The sequence below is a fragment of the Garra rufa genome, chromosome 13 (assembly GCF_049309525.1).
Source record: "Garra rufa chromosome 13, GarRuf1.0, whole genome shotgun sequence".
Taxonomy (NCBI): domain Eukaryota; kingdom Metazoa; phylum Chordata; class Actinopteri; order Cypriniformes; family Cyprinidae; genus Garra; species Garra rufa.
The window spans coordinates 31,330,298-31,353,850 of NC_133373.1; the positions used below are offsets into that span (position 1 = coordinate 31,330,298).

The 23,553-nt window shown below is 35.6% G+C and overlaps 1 protein-coding gene across 1 annotated transcript; it reads right to left on the reverse strand.

Annotated features, from left to right (window-relative positions):
* On the reverse strand, positions 1–23,341 carry kif26bb (kinesin family member 26Bb). The gene is made up of 15 exons (XM_073816925.1): positions 23,291–23,341; positions 22,794–23,138; positions 20,922–21,296; positions 15,204–15,358; positions 14,899–15,070; positions 11,365–11,562; positions 10,924–11,017; positions 8,130–8,392; positions 7,318–7,498; positions 6,174–6,318; positions 5,901–6,060; positions 3,143–5,828; positions 2,902–3,071; positions 558–708; positions 1–419 (listed from the first exon to the last, which is right to left on the reverse strand). The coding sequence occupies exons 1-15, from the start codon at positions 23,339–23,341 to the stop codon at positions 235–237; spliced, it is 5,331 nt and encodes a 1,776-aa protein (XP_073673026.1). The 3' UTR covers positions 1–234.
* Between the last annotated feature and the right edge of the window lie 212 nt (positions 23,342–23,553).

Sequence of the window (23,553 nt, forward strand, 5' to 3'; positions counted from 1 at the left end):
AACTTTGTGGTCGCAAAACTGTGAGTTCGACCGAGTGCAAAGTATCTCGGTGGAACGCAATACTTTTGCGAGCAAACGCGACGTTTCTCGTGGTAGAGTACCACAAAACCATTTTCCCAACCATGTTTTCCATCACTATGTCCCTCTTGTGGCTCCGTATATTTGCACTAACATCATTTAATATATTGCATAACAGGTAAAAGTGATCATGTAACATTGTGGCATGTTAAACTCCTACGAACGATCTCCCGTTGGCCGATGCCGCAACTTTTGCCTGCACTTCGGTGTAACATCAAAGCTGGTGACCATCAAGACATGTGCTTTACAGAGGTTAACATGGCGCTCTAGCCGTTGAGTGACTTCCTCCAAAGCCTCTAAGTGCTCCAGGGAGTCTACCTCAAACGTTTGCCATAAGTCAACTGCAAAATACATCACACAAATAGCATAAAAATTATTGATGAGACAGTAAGCAGAACCATAAACAACCCTGTAGTTTTCTATCCTAGAGTAGTGCTGAATTTTAAGTAATGTACAAAAGCAAGCATGTTAACCCTTACATTGTCGGGTCCATTTTCCAGGGTCCAACATCAGGTGATGCTTGGTTTGTTCCAACTCCCGCCTGAGAGCACTATACCTGAGCCTCACCTCTGCTATTCTCTGTTGTCGATGCTCCAAGAATTTCAGCTTTGCACTAAAGAGGACTATACCCTGAAAACGTGGATGACAAAATATAAGTTTGCCTCCATAATATATGTTAATGACCTGAGATTAGCATTTGGTCTATCATTAGACTACATGTTTTTATATTAAAGTAATATGACATTTTTTCTATAACACATTTCATATCCACCTTATTCTTCAACGCGGCAGTAAGTCTATGGGCGAGACTTCCGGTTTATTACCCGCTATAGGGAAATAAAGATAAGAAAAACAATGCAGTAAACGGCAAAACTGTTTGCATTACAAACCAGTAGGTTCATAATTAAGATAATACATTCAAATAATATGGTTAGACAGCATTTTGCAATATCAAGCAGTAAAACAAGCTGTTTTTTACAGCTAAATATAGCTGGATGCGGATTAGACCAGAAGCCAGACCCATAAAATTTACAAACGGCGCCCCCACTTTAACATGAAAAATAAGGTGGATAACAAACAGACAAAAACTGTATTCAGCTATCTATCAGCCTAATTCAAATTGACCCACAAAGCCATCAAATACACGGATACACTGAATTACACACTGTGAAATTTATTTAAAACAATACGACCATGACCACTTACTACAGTGAATGTGCAACTGTACATTTTAAATTCTGCAACTTTATATTACCACATAAATTAAAGTGAAAAATAAGTACATATTAAATAATAAGAAGAACATACATTCCTGAACATACAGTTTTGGTTTTGATGAAATCAAGCACCGTTTGAAAAAAAAAATAAATCTTACTAGGGGGAAAAAAAATGTATATGAAACATTGTATTTAAAAAAACATAACATTTCCTGAATGTGTACAATACATTGTTGAATGAAAACTTAAATTTTTGGAATAAAAACTATACAAATAACACATTTGAAAAACAAAATAATATAAAATATTTTCTAAATATTCAACAAAAATTGCATATTTTTCAGTAATATAAAAAATAGTATAAACAATGTAAAAATCACATTCTAAATCAGTATCAGTGTCTTGTCTCTAGGTTGGGTCAGAGTTTTAAAAAAGAAATAAATAACTATGAGGTGACTTAAGTTTTGAGAAATTAGTCTTCAAGGATTAGTTCACTTTCAGAATAAAAATTTCCTGATAATTTACTCACCCCCATGTCATCCAAGATGTTAATGTCTTTCTTTTATAAGTCGAAAAAAAAGTTAGGTTTTTGAGGAAAACATTCCAGGATTTTTCTCCATATAGTGGACGTCAATGGTGGGCAACGGGTTGAAGGTCCAAATTGCAGTTTCGATGCCGCCTCAAAGAGCTCTACACGATCCCAGTCGAGGAATAAGGGTCTAATCTAGCGAAACGATTATCATAATTTTTGTTCATACACTGAAAGTCTTTGATAACCAAAACAGCTTTGTTAACAGTCTTCAAAATTCCTTCTTTTATGTTTCACAAAAGAAAAGTTTGAAACTGAAACCCCATCTCATTTTGTCCTCGAACTTCAAAATCATCCAACATAATTGTTTTACCTTTTTTGTTTGCATGTTCGCTTTGTAAACACTGGGTCGGTACTTCTGCCTACGCCACGTGTGCATGATTACCTAATACGTGAGGTCAAACTAGTGCAAGATGAGCATCTGTGGTTAAAAAAACGTAAATAAATGTTTTTTAGAAAATGACAGATCGTGTCACTAGACAAGACCCTTATTCCTTGGCTGGGATCTTGTAGAGTTCTTTGAAGCTGCATTGAAACTGCAATTTGGACCTTCAACCCATTGGCCACTATTGAAGTCCACTATATGGAGGAATCCTGGAATGGTTTCCTTAAAAAACACAATTTCATTGCGACTGAATACATGGGGTGAATAAGTTATCAGGAAATTTATTCTGGAAGTGAACTAATCCTTTAACGCTGGAATACACCACATGACTTTTAAAATTATTATAAACACCAACTTGCGCCCAAAACTCTCCTCCTGATTGCAAATCCAGTAAACATCTATGCAAAAGTCATGTAGAATATCCCAGCTTTTACTTTTAGAAGTAAACAGTGTTGCGAGTCAAGATAATAGGCTAAAGAACAGATTTTTGTGTCTGGCAGAAAACTGAGTTAAGAGTTTAATCAAGCAATACCAATTTATGGACCATACAAAAACAGCAGTTTGTGAATGAAATACAAAGCAGACAGACAGACAGACAATTTTTTTTTTCATTGACACATTTTGAACCTCACCTTGTTCCCTGCCCCACCTCTCTTCTGTACGCCATCTACATTATCAATCTCATAGACTTTAATTTCATAAGAGTCAGAACCACCCCGATCCACCCGGTGCGGTTTGGGCCCACTGACGGATCTCTTCAGCGTCAGGAGGTTGTCTTGAGATGGACGTCTTACACTGGACCCTGTGGACAAAGACAAGTGAAGACCATCTTGTTTTTTTAATGCCAGAATGCATTGATTTAGAAATCCTTACCTATGTTGGTTCTTTTCTTGGTACTTCTCATGCCTTTGGCACCACCAGGCGAGCAGCTCTGATCGCTGATGGAGTTATGCGTTGAACTGCTGCTGATTGTAGCTTCGCTGTCTCTAAGCATGCTTTCGTAGCCACTACTGACCATACTACTCCTGTTATAAAGTAAAGCTGTTTTGCACATGGCAGGAGGCAGCTCTCCACTGAGAACACTGGTGGTATCGCTGGCATGGCCGCTGCAGTGGTGTGGCGTCCGTGGAGCTGTGATCCGGCTGTACGGGGACGGCAATGTGTGAACAAAAGGCTTCGTCGTCCCCAGTTCCTCACATTCATCTAAATCAGACCCGAAGGCAGAAAGAGAGTCTCTACTGCTTCTTAGAAGCTCAACTCTTCCTTTCCGGACTGCACCAGGTGAGTTCAAACCACCATTGTCTTGACTTCGGGATAGGGAGTGTGTTGACCAGGAGCTTTGGCCATTAGGAGAAAAGCTCGAGCTCCTGTTGATCGAGTGTCTAGTGGGTTTGGGGGACAAGTTAGGCATCTTGTGGAACTTTGAACTTTGCATGAATTTATTAACGGATGTGGGCTTAGAGTGACCATCTTTGGATATCCAGGTTGCATCGCTGGCATCATGCATCGGGAAGAACTGTGGAACCCTTCCAAGACTCTGACTAGCTCGACACCTAACAAAGTCCTCAAAGTCTTCTTTAAAACCAAGTGGGCTGGGTTGAGCTGAAATGTAATCTTCATCTAAAAGGCCTTTCGGAGCCATATCGATGAAAGCAGTCTCTTCGAGGAACTTGCTTTTAAGTCTTGAGCTAGAATTACCTTCCAAGCTTCCTGTCAAGCGCCCGCTCTTACCGTGATCCCAAGTTTGGCTCCTGCCGGATAATGCTTTCAGTTTTGCATTAAACAACTTGCTGCTCTCCTCAAAATGAGATTTGGAGTTGGTCTTAGTTTCAGTAGCCAGGTTCAGCATTGCATTTCTGGCTATTGCTGATTCATCCTTCGTCTCTCTTCTTTTGAGAGTAGGACTGTTTGTTGATGTTGATGGCATGTTGTCTTTGGTCCGCTCTACAGGACCGTCTGTCTTGGCATATTGTTTCTTTTCAGGAAGACTATGTGGGTTCTTTTGTTCTGTTTTCATGTGAGGGACATCCTTCATGTCTTTCTTGTTGTTTTGGCACATCCAGCCCTGCTCAGGTTTAATTTCACAAGCATATTTTCTAGACTTGGAGACCTCACAGGGAGGGTCAAGTTTAACCATGGCTCCTTTAGGTTTCTCCTTCACATCTTCAGTTAGAGGCACCTCAGACCAAGTATCATGCTGCGGCTGGTCTTTCGAATCAATAAAGCTGCTTGCCTTGTCAATATGCGCATTGATTTTTGTGGGTTTTTCAGCTGCATCTGATGAGGCCGTAGAGGCTTCATTCTCTGAACTTTGTGCATTAGAGTTAGAACTATAAAAACCCGCTGTTTGTTCTTCACCTACACTGCCGATAATTTTGACAGACTGACTTCCCGGCGTTAAAGCTTGGAGAGAGTGCGACTCATGAATACTTAATATTTGTGCCTTTCCTTGCTCAGTTGCCCCATTTATTGTTACCTCCTCAACCACGGTGTACACAAGCTCATCGTGTCCATTAACATCCAGCGGCTTCTGAACAGTCACAGTGATGGTGGCCCTCATCTCTTTCTGTTTTTTTCCTGTACGATGTGGAATGTCTCCATTCAAAGAGGCAGCCGGTGGGGAGCTCAAACTGGAAGACAAGGATGATGAAAAAGAAGACGACGAGGTAGATCTTGGAGAACTCTTGCCGATGGGAGAAATTCTTGTCTCGGATTGCATTGCGGAAGCATCCGATAATCTCATTTTACCTTGCTCTTCCAATTTCAAAGATAGTGCAGTGGGCATCACATTCATTATTTTATTATGAAGCTTAGATTTGCTTGGAGATTGGCTGGACTGCATGGAATCACTCGGTTTGACGACATCTAAGGGTGGCGGACATTTTTGAATAATCTGTGAATTGGAGGTACTTGGGATTTCGGCACTGTTGTGAATTATCGCAAATGTTTTTGAGGAGTTTCCTTGTCTGATACTATTGGTTTCTTTGTTGCTCAGTGCTTGAATGTCCAACGAATTGGATCTCTTTTCAATTTGGCTTAAGTGAGGTGGTTTTCTCATTGTGTTTACTTGCTGATTATTGCATAGATCTAACTCTGTTCCGTCGATGTTTCCCAATCGATTTTGGAGTTCTGCAAATGTGTTGCACTTTAGGCACTCAAAATCAGATTTATCTTGCACTACTATTGGTGTCGACTCTTCCTTAGTCTTTTCTTTTGATATCTGCTTCATGCGATTGGCAATTGGTGGAGAGATTTCACAAAACTTCATCAGCGAGAGCTTCTTGGACTCCAGTTTGCTCTTGAGTAGGGACGGAATAATAGGCAAAACCTCTCTGCTTCTATTTGTAACCTCTTTATCTAGGAGGCCAGAAGGATCCATAGATATAATGGCATCACAAGACTTATCACTCTCAGAGTAAAATGCTGGATCACTAGAGAAACCAGGAGAGGAGAGATCTTGATCAAGTGTTCCTGTAGATTGGAATCTTAGCTTGGTGGAATTGTTAAATTTTCTCTCGTTGCCTAAGCTTCTTCCTCCAGGCGAGCTTGAGGAGGATTTCTGGAAAGAAAACGAGAAACTCAGCCTATGTTCACAGCACTTGACAACTAGAAAACATGTCTATAAGCATACCCTTATCTTCTTTTTTTGCTTTCGCATTCGAGTCACAGTCTGCATCGTACAAAGGCTTTCTGTAAGATCTTCAGGCAAGGTGGATATATGCGCAATAACTGCGGTGGAGCAATTGACGTTGCTCAGAGAGTCTTGCAAAAGCATGGCTAATTTGCTTCCCCTGTAATGAAGACATTGTCACTGATAATTAAATTTACTTAATTGCTTTTTACCTAATTACATCACTGTGCTCTTGTTCATATACTCTTATAATTGAGATATACATAGACATACCTATTAGCGACGTGATTATGTCTACTGAGATTGGCTGCGATAAAGTTTCCAAGCTCAGCAAGGCAGACGCCACAGTTGCTTCCTTCCCTCTCCCCCACACAGCTCCCTAAATCGATCAGGCTCAGCTTGCTTTGATCAACATTCACTGAGAAAAGTATATATTTTACAACAAAAATTTAAAGAAACAAACCATTTTAAGAAAAAGGACATATCATAAATGCAAAACAGTCTTTTCAATATGCTAAAAACAGAAATAAGTATGGAATTTCACTTTGCTGTGAGAAATGTCATCTAATAGGCCTTTATACAGTTGTGGCCAAAATTATTGGAACATTAGTATTTTCACCAGCTAATAATGGGTTTTTAAATCAGTTATTTTATCTTTCCAAACATTCATTTTGCCATTAATTGTGAGATTTTTGTTTGCACTAGGAATCTGAAAACAGCCAGTGCTGCAGAGATCTGATCTCATCATCATCTAGTCTGTCTGGAATGATGAAGAAACAGAACAAACTGAGACAGACTAAATCCATAAGAACTTTGGCAACGTCTCCAAGATGCTTCAAAAGATCTTCCTGCAAAGCTATCTGAAAAACTATGTGCAAGTGCATCTAGGGCTAAAGCTGCTTTAAACACAAAGGATGGTCACATCAAATGTTGATTTAATTTAGTTAATAGAAGTTAATTAATAAAGAATATCTATTTGTGACATTATTTTTGACAGCATACTCATTTTACAGCATTTTTACACAAGTGCCTAAAACTTTGCAGGTAAGTTTCTTGAAGCATCTTGGAGATGTTGCCACAGTTCTTCTGGGTCTGGTCTGTCTCAGTTCTGTTTCTTCATTTCATTCCAGACAGACTGGATGGTGATGAGACCAGATCTCTGTGTGGAGCGCTGGCTGTTTTCAAACTGCTTGTGCAAACAAAAATCTCACTGGATTATTACAATCAATGGCAAAATAAATGTTTGGAAATGTAAACTGATATTTCCTACTGACACACTACAGCAAAAGATAGAATTAACTGACTTAAAACAATTTTTAGCTGGTGAAAAGTTTAGTGTTCTAATAATTTTGGACTGTACTGACAATCTGCACATATACATTTCTATATTAGAGCAATGAGAAGCAACTGAACTCACTCCCAGATTTGGTGCTGCTTCCTATGTGCTGTTGGCGAACATGTAGGGTGAAGAACATGTGACAACAATGCAGTGGTCTCCCTCCACTGTCCACCATCCCCCTGCGAGATGCAAGAGCTGTATCTAGTAGGAAAGCTGCTCTTTCTGGAGTTGGAGCATTTAGTACACTGTGGTTGCAGAGCTAAATCAAGATAACAAAATCCAATAATGAGACTCTCAAGTAAATGGGAATGTCTCAATTAACATACCAATGAGTATGTATTAAGTTTGTATTGATTGCTCAGGGATACTGATAATATGCCATGCAAAGGGTTATAAATGTCATGCAAAATGTTGTTTTTAAGGAATACTCCGGGTTCAGTTCAAATTAAGCTCAATCAACAGCATTTGTGGCATAATGTTGATTAGATTACAACAAAAACAACTTGTACTTAAAGCGACAGTTCACCCAAAAATAAATATTCTGTCATTAATTAATCACTCTCAGGTCATTCCAAACCAGTAAGATCCTTAGTTTGTCTTTGAAACGCAAATTAGACTGCATTGCTGTCTACGCAGGGTCAGAAATCTCTTGGATTTCATCAAAAATATCTTAATTTGTGTTCCGAAGATGAACGAAGATCTCACGGGGTTGGAACGACATGAGGGTGAGTAATTACTGACATAATTTTCATTTTTGGGTGAGCTATCCCTTTAACTGACTATTTTTTGCAAAGCTGCTTTGGATAAAAATTTGTACAAAGCACTGACGAAAATGGAAATTAAGAAAAAATGAAAGATATTAGAACAAAGGAAGTGTGATCAACACTTGCCTGTACTCCACAGACAGGGTCCTCTTTGAGGTAAGCATCTGGTTTATAGGTCTCCTTGCAGTTGCCCGTGTCAACATCAGAGAGTAAATCCCTGATGGCATTGTTTTCCCCACAGACCTCTACGGCTGACACAGAAACTGAGATGTTTGCCCAAGTCTTGTCTTTCTTCCTGGTAATGAGCTTGAAAAGCCAAGATATAGCACAAGGAATGACTCCAAGGCTTTGAGTGCAACCATCGTGGCCAATCATTGTGTAAGACATTCCTGTAAACCAAAAGAAATGAAGTGAGAATACTATTTTTTATAACATATCCCCATTAGAGGATGTTTGCAGAACAAATCATCTTTTTTCAGAATGACAAAAATCCTCAGACTGAAATATGTTTAAATACATGGCGAATGACTTTACAAACTGGGGTGTAAAATGCGTTGTGGCAGTGTCACGACCAATTAAATGTAAAGCACTTTACTGGCAGTCAAGCATGGGCCGGTTTAAAAGATTTATGATGTCTGGCTGAGAGCCAAGGGCCAACATGGAGGCCGGGGTAATTCAATCTGGCTAATAGAAAATGATGTCATACTCCAAATGCCATGTAGATACTGTTGTCATGATTTTGGGTGGATAACAATTAATAACCTTAAAGGTAAATGACGTGTGATGACCCACTGTTTAGCCTCTATGCCGTCCCTTAAAGGAACAACCTTTAATCCACATTAATTAAGAGGCTCCACAGTGGCTAAAACATACATAAATCTGAACCTTTTTGTGTCAACACCAAGGGACGCAGAGCTATGGAAGCCTGTTTGCCTCAGAGTAAAAAAATAAAAGATAATTGTAAGAAATAAGGTTTACAATTATGAGATTAAATATTGTATTGCAAGATATTAAGCTACTTTGTGAGATATATAAAGTCGTACTTTAAAGATATTCATTTGCAACTGCAAAAAACAAAGTCACATTTACCTTTTTTACTTACTATATCCTATAAAACAATCCTATAATTGAAACTACAGAGCACTGGTCATAAAACTAAGCATCCTATCATATATCATCCTACTAAGACATTTTATGGGGAGATATAGAGCGACACCTGATATTTATAGCATTTTATGTAAGTAGACTATTATAAAAATCTAACTGATTTATGTTACAAGCTATCAGAATTTCATCTTACTTTTTGGCCATATAAATAACATTAACAGCACAAAATTGCATATTTTTGTCCAGAATTTTTTATATGATATAAATAATATGATATAATATGATATTTTTATTTTTAGATTTTCTCTTATATTTTGTTTAAAGGGTTCAATAAACTGTCCATTAAAATATAAATATATATCAAATATATATATATACTTTTCCCTGACCATTATTTCATGTAGTAAAACTGCATTTTAGTGCCATTTAAAAAAAAATAATAATCTAAGATTATGAGATTAAAGTTGAAATATTTTGGGAAAAAAGTAAAAATTATGAGAATAAAATAGAAATATTTTGAGAATAAAATCATAGTAATACGAGAATAAAGTCGTAATATTTTGATAAAAAAGTCAAAATTATGAGAATAAAGTCATAGCAATACGACAATAACGTTGTAATATTTTAAGAAAAAAAGTCAAAATTACGAGAATAAAGTCGAAATATTTTGAGAATAAAGTCAAAATTACCAGAATAAAATCATAGCAATACGACAATAAAGTAATATTTTGAGAAAAGTCAAAATTACGAGAATAAAGTCAAAATACTTTGAGAATAAAGTCAAAATACTTTAAAATTACAAGAATAAAGTCGTAGCAATACGACAATAAAGTCGTAATATTTTGAGGAAAAAAAAGTCAAAATTACAAGATTGAAGTCGATTTATTTTTATAAAAAAGTCAAAATGATGAGAATAAAGTCTAAATATTTTGAGATTAAAGTCAAAATATTGAGAGTAAAGTCAAAATTACGAGAATAAAGACACAGAAATATGAGAATAAAGTCAAATATTTCGAGAAAATGTCAAAACTATGAGAATAAAGTCAAAATATTTTGAGAATAAAGTCAAAATTACGAGAATAAAGTTGTAGCAATATGACAATAAAGTCGTAATATTTTGAGAAAAAGTCAAAACTACGAGAATAAAGTCAAAATATTTTGAGAATATTTGAGAAAATATTAAGAATAAAGTCACAGAAATACGAGAATAAAGTCAAAACATTTTGAGAAAATGTCAAAATTACCAGAATAAAGTCAAAATAGAAATATTTTGAGAATAAAGTCAAAATATTGAAAATAAAGTCAAAATATTTTGAGAAAACGTCAAAATTACGAGAATAAAGTCAAAATATTTGGAAAATAAGTAAAAATTACGAGAATTAAGTAGAAATATTTTGAGAATAAAGTCAAAATATTGAGAATAAAGTCAAAATATTTTTTTAAATGGTTTAAACTTTATTCTCATCATTTTCACTTTATTCTCAAAATATTTTGACTTTATTCTTGCAATTGTGACGTTTTCTCAAAATATTTTGACTTTATTCTTGTATTTATACGACTTTATTCTCAAAATATTTTGACTTTATTCTCGAAATATTTCTAATTTGACTTTATTCTATTTTCTCATATTGCTACCACTTTATTCTGGTAATTTTGACTTTATTCTCAAAATATTTCTACTTTATTTTCATAATTTTGACTTTTTTTCTCAAAATATTATGACTTTAATACACAAAGTTTTTTTTTTTTGGGTGGCACTACAATGCCATCGCACATATATCATACTTTACAAAAAGATTTTAATATCACTTACCCACATTGGTTTGTCCAAAGCTTAGGATGCAACCATCCGCTCCTGCAAGCACAGACTGCAGCACCTCACACAAGCTGTTCTCACAAACTTCTGCCTGAAATATACCATTCAACTTGTTTTTTTCCCAATTTTTTTTAAGACAGCACTGTTTCATCAACTTTCAAACTTCACATACATTACATGTACATTTCAAGGACATTTCACATAGAATCTGTCTCCTTGGAAGTGGAATTATTTATCCAAATGTGCATCTAATACTAAATGAAATCAGCTCAGTTGATTGCACTGGATAAGAATATCCAGATATCGGATATCTGCACTCAAGTGACCAAATGCGAGAGTGTTGCAGATGTTTGGATATTATGACTCAGATGGGCTCCAGACAGTAGACAGATCAGTTTTCACATCATAAGACAGAAATAACAAAGCAGTGGCTCTGACCTGGGTTGAATCAGGGCCGAAGGCGGCATCAAAGGTGAAGGTCTTTGAGGAGACTGTAGTTCCAGCAGTCTGTCTCTGAGGGTTAAAAGTGGGTACATTCAACACTGTGATCTGTTTCTTCTGCAGGTCCAGTTTGTAAGAGTAGGACCGAGACAGGTCTGACACAGGAACCGAACAGATTCGCAGCATCACTTTGACCTAAAAATGGGGGAACAAACCGAAAACAATATACTATTTGGATATTACATTTTGCTACCACAGATTTTAAAGTGTGAATAGTGTGGCTAGTGAACGTTTTATGATTTAATGCTGCCGGTCTATATTGCCAGACTTTTACTGAGACCAAAAATGACCCTTTTCCTGTAACTATAACCATAACGGTAATATTTAAGACTTAAAATATCCCACTTTCTCTAAGCATGATGTCACCGAACACACATCTAAACCAGGTTTAGGTTAATGCTTTGTCTGATATCTAATGCATTTGTCCAGTGATATTATCTTCTCTGTCCTGAGTCTGTCAAATCATATTTACACCAAATGAATTATTTAAGAATCCATTATCTCTGCTGCAGTTGCTGGATGTGCATTGCTGAGTGCGATCTAGCTAGCAGGTGCTACCCTGAGAGCAATATAATTTGAAACTCAAGACGAGTCCCATCAGCGCGAACTGTGGAGAGTGAAGTCAGGGCGAGCTACAATTAAACTAAATTGATTTCCCTTCCTCAAGGAGGTGGTGCGATGGAATGGGAAGGCCATTAACATCACATTCAGAGGTTACAGTATGACTACAGGCTTCTCTAAACTGTGAGGCAGCTAGAAAGCCGCCACATCACAAGGACGGACTGAAGGGCATCTAAATCATCTGATCAGAGGAGTGGCACAGAGGAGTGGTATGTAGGAAGGAACATTTTTCCTTATTCGGAAAATGTTACACAAAGAAAAATATGTTTCAAATGATGGAGACTCCAGTCATAATGGTAGCTTAATTATAAGCTGTTAAATTTGACATGGAGGTCACTGTAGCTGCCATGTTAACATCACATGACCAGTCAATTACTCGCTTCATCTTGCTAACTAAATATTAAATAATGGATGTATGTGAACAAAGATTTTTTTCCATGGAAGATGAGGAATCCACCACTAAGGAAATAAGAAAATATACACAATAATTCAAAAGATTTTTTTTCTCTTTTTTAAGAGATTACATTTTTTCTCAGAATTGCATGATATAAACTCACAATTGTGAGTTATAAAGTCAGAACTGCGTGTTCACTTTTTCTCAGAAATGTTTGTGTTTTGCAATTCTGACTTTTTCCTCAGAATTGCATGATATAGACTTGCAATTGCAAATTATGAAGTCAAAATTGCTAAATATAAACTCGCAATTGTGGGAAATAAAGTTGTAATTGCGAGTTGACTTTTCTCAGAAATGTGTTTGTATTTCGCAATTCTGACTTTTTCCTCGCAATTGTGAGTTTATATCTTGCAATACCAATATTTTTTTCAGAATTGAGATACAAACTCACAATTGTGAGTAATAAAATCAGAATTGCAAGATACAGTATAACGTCAGAATTGCGGGACATAAACTTGCAATTGAGGGAAATGAAGTTGTAGTTGACTTTTTTTCTCGCAATTGCGAGTTGAATTTTTTCTTGTAATTCTGACTTTTTTCTCAAAATTGAGATATAAACTAATAAAATCTGAATTGCGAGATATAAACTTGCAATTATGGCTTTTTTTCCTCAGAATTGAGATATAAACTTGCAATTGCGAGTAATAAAATCTGAATTGCGAGATATAAACTTGCAATTATGGCTTTTTTTCCTCAGAATTGAGATATAAACTTGCAATTGCGAGTAATAAAATCAGAATTGCGAGATATAAACTTGCAATTATGACTTTTTTTCTCAAAATTGAGATATAAACTTGCAATTGCGAGTAATAAAATCTGAATTGCGAGATATAAACTTGCAATTATGGCTTTTTTTCCTCAGAATTGAGATATAAACTTGCAATTGCGAGTAATAAAATCAGAATTGCGAGATATAAACTTGCAATTATGGCTTTTTTTCCTCAGAATTGAGATATAAACTTGCAATTGCGAGTAATAAAATCAGAATTGCGAGATATAAACTTGCAATTATGACTTTTTTTCTCAAAATTGAGATATAAACTTGCAATTGCGAGTAATAAAATCTGAATTGCGAGATATAAACTTGCAATTATGGCTTTTTTTCCTCAGAATTGAGATATAAACTTGCAATTGCGAGTAATAAAATCAGAATTGCGAGATATAAACTTGCAATTATGACTTTTTTTCTCAAAATTGAGATATAAACTTGCAATTGCGAGTAATAAAATCAGAATTGCGAGATATAAACTTGCAATTATGGCTTTTTTTCCTCAGAATTGAGATATAAACTTGCAATTGCGAGTAATAAAATCAGAATTGCGAGATATAAACTTGCAATTATGGCTTTTTTTCCTCAGAATTGAGATATAAACTTGCAATTGCGAGTAATAAAATCTGAATTGCGAGATATAAACTTGCAATTATGACTTTTTTCTCAAAATTGAGATATAAACTTGCAATTGCGAATAATAAAATCAGATTTGCAAGATATAAACTTGCAATTATGACTTTTTTTCCTCAGAATTGAGATATAAACTTGCAATTGCGAGTAATAAAATCAGAATTACGAGATATAATCTTGCGATTATGACTTTTTTTCCTCAGATTTGGGTGATATAAACTCCCAGTTGTGAGTTATAAGGTCAAAATTGCAAGATATAACATCAGAATTGTGGAATCTGAACTCGCAGTTTTGATAAGTAAAGTCGTAATTGCAAGTTGACTTTTTTTTCCTTGCAATTGCGAGTTTGTCTCTCACAATTCTGACTTTTTTTTTCTCAAAATTGAGATATAAACTTGCAATTGCGAGTAATAAAATGAGAATTGCAAGATATAAGCTGGCAATTGTTACTTTTTTTCTCAGAATTGGGTGAAATAAACTTGCAATTGTGAGTTATAAGTTAAAAATTGCAAGATACAGTAACGTCAGAATTGCGGCATATAATTGCAAGTTTATATATCGCAATTCTGACTTTTTTTGCAATTAGGAGTTTATATCTCGCAATTATGACTGTTTTCTCAGAACTGTGAGATATAAACTCACAATTGTGAATTATGAAGTCCAGTTATGAGGGGAAAAATACTGATATTTTCTCAGAATGGCGAGTTTATATCTCACTCTTGCAATTCTGACTTTTTAACTCACAATTGTGAGTTTATATCTCACAATTCTGTGTAAAAAAGTCATGATTGCAAGAGTTTATATCACGCAATTCTGACTTTGTATCTTGCAATTCTGACTTTTTAACTCACCATTGTGAGTTTATATCTCTCAGTTCTTCAAAAAAAAGTCAGAATTGTGAGACGTGAACTCGCAATTACAAGAAAAAAAGTCCGAATTTTGAGATAAGTCACAATTCATCAATTAACATTTATAGTAAACATTTAAGCCATACCTTCCCCATCCCAGGTGTCTCCTTGCTCTTACCAGCAGCTTGTAAAATGTTTGCTGGTGCTAGAGGAGGAGATTTCTGCAGAAGACCACAGAAGTTTGTCATGTGTTGGGAAGCACTGCTCTCTGAGAAGTGCCTTCCTCTTCTGACCATTACGTTCAACTTCTGTGCTGCCCTGTGGATGTTCATTGATTTCACAGAATTTAGGGTAAATGCATGCACATTACAAAAGCATTTGTTTGCTTTTCTACAACACACACCTTTAGTTATTTTAGTTCATTTTTTAATTTCTGTTCAGCACCTATTACCTGACAAAGAACGACAAGGCAGCTGTTCCTGCAGGGAGCAGTGAGGACATACTGGAAGAACGTGTTGGCTGTGTGGCGCCGTAGCTGCATAGTGCTGTAGAGGTCACATTCTCCTTCTCATTCACCTTTCCTGCATGCAAAGGACTCTGGGAGGACTGAGAAAGATTTATCATTATTGATATTGTCAGGTTTAGTAATTAAAGAAATAGCTTACCCAAATGAATATATATTCACCCACAGGCCAGTCAGGATTTAAAGGAGTTTGTTTCTTCATAGGAATAGATATTGAGAAATTTAGCATTACATCCATTGCCCTTGCATGTTTGTAAGACAAAAATGTTAACCATGATATGACTAAACTATGAGACCATATCTGTAAATTCTCCAGTGAAAAGTCCATCTCACAGCATCAAAACCCACAGACATACAGAATATGTTTAGAACTGTTTCGAACAGTTTTTTGCTTGTAAATGATGCTTGATCTGTATTGTAATTTGTAATTTGCATTTGTAAGCAAGTAATGTAATGCTAAATTTGCCCAAATGAAGAAACAAACTCATCTACTCATCTTGGATGGCCTGAGTAAATTGTCAGCAAATTTTCGTTTTTGGGTGAACAATTCCTTTCATACAAAAAACTGGAAAGGCAATACATGTATTCAGTTCAGGTCAGTTCAGTTCATTCTGTTCAATAATTTCTAACTTTATGTCTTTCTGACATACAAAATACACTACACAATGAACATGAGTGTGTCTAAAGGGATAGTTCACCCAAAAATGAAAATTCTGTCATTCATTATTCACCCTCATGTTGTTCCAAACCCAAATTAAGAAATTTTTGACCCTGCATAGACAGCAACGCAACTGACACATTCAAGGCCCAGAATGGTAGTATGGACATCATTAAAATAGTTCATGTGACGTCAGTGCTTCAACCTTAATTATATGAAGCTATGGGAATACTTTTTTGCCCAAAGAAAACAAAAATAACAACTTTATTCAACAATTTCTTCCAAGTCAGTCCAGTTCTGAGGGGAATGGATGGATATTTTCTCATAGTTGTGAGATATAAACTCACAATTCTGAAAAAAGTCACAATTGTAAGACTTTTTTGTTCTGACTTTTTTCTCAGAATTGCGAGTTAATATCACTCAATTCTGACTTTATACAGTTGAGGTCAAAAGTTTACATCCCCCTTTCAGAATCTTTTGAATGTTTTTATCTTTTATAGCTTCATAGCTTTTATAGATTTTTCTGATGTTTACATAAAGTCCACAAGAGAAAATAATTCTAAAATAACCAAAATAATAATAGTTGAATTTAAAAAATTATGACCCGGTTCAAAAGTTTACATCCCCCTGATTCTTAATACTGTAATCCTACCTGAATGATCTACAGCCATGTTTTTTGTTTAGTGATAGCTGTTCATGAGTCCCTTGTTTGTCCTGAACCATGCAATAAAGGATTAGTTCACTTTCAGAACAACAATTCACAGATAATTTACTCACCCCCTTGTCATCCAAGATGTTTATGTCTTTTTTTCTTCAGTCGTCAAGAAATTTAGTTTGGACTTAAATGGTGCTCTGAAATTTGAACCTCCAAAATGCAGCTTCAAAGGGCTGTAAACGATCCCAGCCAATGAAGAAGGGTCTTGTCTACTAAAACGATTGGTCATTTTCTTAGAAAAATATATATTTTTCTGGTGCAAATGTGGAAAATGCCAGCCATTGCCAATGGAGCAGGAATCTCGGTGCTGTCACGACCGGACCGGACCATGTGTGACCTTTCGTTGTGATTATGTAGAGTCGCGAACGCGCATCACAGCCCTAGTGCTTCTTCATAGGCTGGGATCGTTTACACTCCTTTGAAGCCGCATTTAAACTGCATTTTGGAGGTTCAAATTTCGAAGCACCATTTATGTTCATTATATGGAGAAATTTCCAGAAATGTTTCTCTCAAAAAAACATAATTTCTTGACGACTGAAGAAAAAAGACAAACATCTTGGATAACAAGGGGGTGAGTAAATTATCTGTAAATTGTTGTTCTGAAAGTGAACTAATCCTTTAAGAGCTGGGGGGTGAAAACGTTTTGAATTTGAAGATCACATGTACATGTAAGTATCTTCTGTAGTCTCTGAAAGGCAGTACTAAATAAAAAAATATGATATTTAGGCAAAATAAGAAAAATGTACACATCTTCATTCTGTTCAAAGGTTTTCTCAAGATGGATTTCAAAATCATTTAAATACACAAAAATGCTGAAAAACCAAAGAATTTGTGGGACCTGAAGGATTTTTCTGAAGAACAGCAGGCAGTTTAACTGTTCAGGACAAACAAGGGACTCATAAACAACAATCGCTAAACAAAAAAACACACAGCTGTGTATCATTCAGGTAAGAACACAGTCTTAAGAATCAAGGGGACATAAACTTTTGAACCATTCAAGGTTCATTTTTATAAATTCAACTATTATTTTTTCTTGTGGACTATATGTAATCATTTTTTTGTGAAATATCTTACTCAGGTCAGTACAACAACATGCGTTTTGCGATCCCTCTTATTTTGACAAAATAATTAACATTTTGCAGATTCTGAAAGGGGGATGTAAACTTTTGACCTCAACTGTATCTCGCAATTCTGTAACTTGCAATTGTGAGTTTACATCTCACAATTCTAAGAAAAAAGCCAGAAGTGTGAGATGTGGACTTGCAAGTGCGAGGCAATATGTGTAGAAAATATGCAGAAAGCTCTCAGATTTCATCAAAAATATCTTAATTTGCTTTTCAAAGATGAACGAAGGTCTTATGAATTTGGAACAACATGAGGGTGAGTAATTATTAACAGCATTTTCATTTTTGGGTGAACTATCCCTTTAATGCACTGCAGTCAGACACTATTATTAGTGAAAGCCACTACAAGCTGAGTCATATGTGCAGAAATGAAGTCATGAACCTCCCTGAATGCCTGCTGCTGCAGGCGCTGACGGGACGAGTCCTACATCAGTCGAAAATCTAACCTCTTCTAGGCAGAATAAAAATATTCAGACTGTATTTCTTTGCCTTTTGGTTCAAGAGAACCATCGCTTGCCTGCAGTCATCCGCATATCCAGAGTCACTCCCTGTTTTTATGTCTCATCAATGCTTCAATCCAGACATGCGAAATAGGAGCCCCCTCTTTGCTCCCCTCCATTGGCAGAATGTAACGCCAATTAGCGCTGGGAGCAACCCTCGGGCAGAGATGGCAATATTGGCTCTGCTGTTATTCCTTTCTCCATGTCTGCTTTCTTTCTCTCACTTCTCTGTCCTCCAGAGAGAATGTGAGATTTAATTATGAGCACATCTTATTTCCGCCACAACGCTTTCCATAAAAGCCTTGCTATTTCAAATAAAAACATACAAAATGCATCTCTTCTGCTTTTACTCCAAACATTAATCTTTTTTTTAAATTCCACTTCAAGGACTGAGTGGGTCCACCTTGGATGTATGCGTAATGAAATGGAGCTGGACTAATGTACTCGGCCTGCCATCATGCTCTCGGTCAACGTCATATAAAGATCTGGTACTGAGTGCTGATGCAGCTGTCTAAGACGTTCACTCCCTGCCTCACTTTCATAATGCGTTCTCATTTCATCTGTATTTACGAGCGCTGTGTATGAATATTTCACTGGTCATTAAATATTACAGCGATATTGATCAAGCTTCTTTTTTTCTGACAGGCTTCTCTGTGGCGTGGATAAAATGTGGGTTTAACCATTAACCAGAAAAAGTTCTGTATCTGCTGCCTCTGCATCTAATCAAAGCCAACTAGAGAGTTGTGTATCATAAGATGGCACACATGTGTCCTGGTGAGCAGACATAGCTATGCATATTTAATTTATATACTCTTACATTATGCACATGGATGATGTTCTGGACATAAAATATGTACAGCGGAAAAAATGCTTTGGCATTGCTAGAATTATTTGGAGAAGGAATACATACACTACCATTGAAAAGTTCTGTATCGTGATTTTAAAATAAGATTTGATATTATGAAAGTGTTGTTTGTTTATATTTTAAAATAACTGTAGAAAAGACAGATTCTTTGATGAATAGAGATTCAAAAGTACAACATTCATTTGAAATAGAAATCTTTTGTAACAATGCAAAAGTCTTTACTTTCAGTTTTATCAAATGAATGGTTTTGCTGAATAAAGTGTGACCCTGGACCACAAAACCAGTCAAAAGGGTAATTTTTTTAAATTTAGATTTATACATAATCTGAAAGCTGAATAAATAAGCTTTGTTAAGACAGGACAATATTTGGGCCAGATACAACTATTTGAAAATCTAGAATCTGAGGTTGCAACAAAAAATCTAAATATTGAGAAAATCACCTTTAAAGTTGTCCAAATGAAGTTCTTAGCAATGCATATTAATCAAAAATTAAGCTTTGATATATTTATGGTAGGAAATTTACAAAATATCTGCATGGTATTGATATTGAACATGACATTTACTTAATATCCTAATGATTTTTGGCAAAAAAGAAAAATTGATAATTTTGACCCATACAGTGTATTTTTGGCTATTGCTACTTATTCAATTCAATTCAATTCAAGTTTATTTGTATAGCGCTTTTCACAATACAAATCGTTGCAAAGCAGCTGTACAAAAAATGTAGGCTACTACAATATATTTAGTAGCTTATTAGTGGTGACTACTGTATGTTAAGTCGATGTACATATGGTATAAATATATAAAAAAAAAAAAAAAAAAAAAAATTGGGGTAATATGATCATATTTTCTTGACCTGGTAATGACTCTAGCAGCTGCATTTTGGACTACCTGTAGCTTATTTATTGAAGAAGCAGGACAACCACCTAGTAGTGCATTACAATAGTCCAGTCTAGACGTCATGAATGCATGAACTAACTTTTCTGCATCAGAAACGGGTAACATGTTCCGTAGCTTGGCAATGTTTCTAAGATGGAAGAATGCTGTTTTTGTAACATGAGAAATATGATTTTCAAAAGACAGGTTGCTGTCTAATATAACACCCAGATTTTTGACTGTAGAGGAAATAACAGTGCATCCGTCTAGTTGCAAATTGCAGTTTAAAAGATTCTGTGTACTGTTTTTTGGTCCAATAAGTAATATCTCGGTCTTATCTGAATTTAATAGTAGAAAATTATTGGTCATCCAGTCTTTCACATTTTTAACACATTCTGTTAATTTTGCTAAGTTAGAAGTTTCATCTGGTCTTGTTGAAATATATAGTTGAGTATCATCAGCATAAAAATGGTTTTGTGGTCCAGGGTCACAAATGGGTTCATTTCTTGACCAAAAAACAACTTTTGAATGGTAGTGTATGTTTAGTATTATATTAAAGTGATAGTTCACCCAAAAATGAAAATTCTATCATCATTTACTCCCTGTCATGATGAATCAAACTATGATCAAACTATGACTGTCTTTCTCCTATGGAACACAAACAAATATAATTTGAAAAAGAAAAAGTTTTTGTCTGTACAATGAAAGTCAGTGTGGCCCAAAACAACATTTAACTCAACTAGCCTTCATTGTATAAAAGAAAACACTGAAACACTTTAAATCTTCTTTTAAATTCCACACATGATAAAAAGTAGTATATGTTTATATTGGGAAACCAACTCTTAAGACCTCTTAAGACCTAAAGTGTTAGCTTAAACAGTAAATGAATAAATAAAAAACTGGCCTACCTTTTGAGACATTGAATTGTTTCCTTTGCATGAGGACAGGGGCCACAGGGCCTCCAAATGTTGACGTCCTTTAATCCAGCAATCCGGTGCTGCATTGCTTGGCCTCTGATGGGGGTCTGAGACAACAGATCGGTGGCTTGAGGTTCTGGGGAGCGTTTGTGAGCCTAAGTCTAGGCTTGTGGATGGGATGCTGGCAGTGGTAGGTGGAGCCCATATGGCCCGGTCCTGGGTGAGGATCGTGCGGATAGCCTCCTGCTTCAGCTGGCTAAAGTGAGTGGAGCAGACGCCACAGCGTCCGTCCACGTTGCCCCAGGCTTCTACAGCACTAGCAGGTGGTTTCATGCTCTCATAAAGATGAATGAAGACTTTGGGATCCTGAGGCACCAGAAGGAAAAATGTTGTCGGTGACTCTTAACTCAAACTTATCATTACACATATTTAGACATATTTTATACAATTTTCAGCAAAAACAGTAACATTTTTAAATGTTTTACTATTCAAAACATATTTTAAAATTGGGGGGGGGGGGGGGGTAGAAATTAATACTTTTTTATTTAGCAAAGATGTTTTAAAATTGATCAAAATTGATGATAAAAGGAAACCTGAAAAAAATTCTACTCAGCTGTTTTCATCAAAATAATAATAATAAATGTTTTTTTGAGCAGCAAATTAGAATATTAAAATGATTTCTGAAGAATCATGTGACTATAGTAATGATGCTAAAAATTCAGCTTTGAAATCACAGGAATAAACTACATTTTAAAATATATTCAAATAGAAAGCAGTTCTTTTAAATAGTAAAAAAAAATGTAACATATTTTGCTGTTTTTGCTGTACATTGGACAAAAAAATCAGCATTGAAATCACAGAAATAAATGACATTTTAAAATATATTCAAATAGAAAACAGTTATTTTAAATAGTAAAAATATATTTTTTTAATTTTTACTATGTTTACTGTACATTGGATCAAATAAATTCAGGCTTATTGAACAGAAGAGATTTCTTTAAAAAACTTACTGTTCAAAAACTTTTGACTGGTACTGTATATTTTCCATTTAATTTTTATTTTAAATTATATATTTATATATATATATATATATATATATATATATATATATATATATATATATATAGAGAGAGAGAGAGAGAGAGAGAGAGAGAGAGAGAGAGAGAGAGATTTTATTAATTTTTATTTTATAGTTATTTTAGTACACCAATAAGTTAATAATTAAAATATTAATAAATAAAATAAGAAACTAGCTAATTTTTTTCAGTTAACGTTGTAATTTATACATTTTAAAAAATAGTTTTTTTAATGACTTTAATTCTATTTTCAGTTTTACAATAACCCTGATAATCCCATCCTATCTTTATCTTAAATTCAATCATTATTCAAACCGTTTTAAACCTCATGGAAAAATGTTAGAAATTTTGAGTTTACAAAAAAAAACAAGTGGTCCACTAACCTATTTCTCCCCACCACCAAATACTGAGACTCATGTCATCCGCAAATGCATCGCTGTCTCAGCTGATCACATTATAGTGTCATTTACTTTATTGTTCTCAGTAGGAACTGAGTTTTCATATCCCACCCATTATACCCCATATTTCAGTGTAATCAAGGCTAGACGAGTGTCACATGAATCACCGACCAACTGCAAAAGCTAATCGATTTAAACTCGTTTCAGGGGAAGAGGGGAAAAAAAGCATGCGTCTCATATGTAATTGAAATATGAGACAGACTGTGGCTGATAGGGTGGACATGCATGCAGCAGTCCACTTAATACCACCCAAGAAAACGGAATTCGTTTGCAGCTCTAAATGCATGATAATGGTTCCTAAATGTATGCAAATAGATGAACATACTTACTTTGGTAGAAAGATTTCCGTCAATTACTTGTTTTAACGCTTCCCCTTTAAAGACGTTGAAATGAGAGATGCACTTTTTGCACAAATCTCCCGTGTCGAAAAACATCTCTCTTTTCGTCCCAGTGGACTTGATGGAGTTGTATTCAGGGGGGTAACCGTTTAACGATTCCTTGGACCATTTTGACCGTAGGAGAGAGTTATTGAGGGGTGCCGGAAGGGAGCCCGCGAACCCTGTCCAAGGTGCTGCATGGGAATCATATGCTGAAGAGCCAGCGCCTTCGGGCGGGAGACGCTCCTTCTGCGCGGCGTGACCCTTGAACACGGGACCCATTTTAACGTTGGTCATCTGTAAATTAAAATAGACACATGCAAATACATTACTTTTATTTAATAGTCGACTTAATGTGAATCATATTTAGTCAGAACCGAAACCAGCTGAGCTAACAAATGATGCTTATTACTTACAGCCATGGAAGAAGTACTTAGTCACCCACTTACCATGAACCGCTCACTGCCTGTTGTTTCACAGTATCCTGTTTGATTCTTCATATTCTGAATGAACATACGCTCAATAAAATGACCTCACCGCGTCCTCCACAACAAGTTTCCATTCGTTTCAAAAAAAAAAAAAAAATGTTTTTACGCTAACTTCACTTGGAAAAGAAAGAGACGCGTCGTCCTCGTAGCACATGCAGTGATTTCGCGTTCGCTTTTGTGTTCTTGGAGAACTCCGGTGAGTAAAATGTTTGATTTCTTTTTTT

Coding starts and splice junctions, on each gene's coding strand:
- kif26bb (XM_073816925.1), bottom strand. CDS start 23,341: ATGAAGAATCAAACAGGATACTGTGAAACAACAGGCAGTGAGCGGTTC. Junction 15,071..15,203: donor GCCTTGTCGTTCTTTGTCAG/GTAATAGGTGCT, acceptor GAACATCCACAG/GGCAGCACAGAAGTTGAACG. Junction 3,072..3,142: donor CAAGAAAAGAACCAACATAG/GTAAGGATTTCT, acceptor CTTTGTCCACAG/GGTCCAGTGTAAGACGTCCA.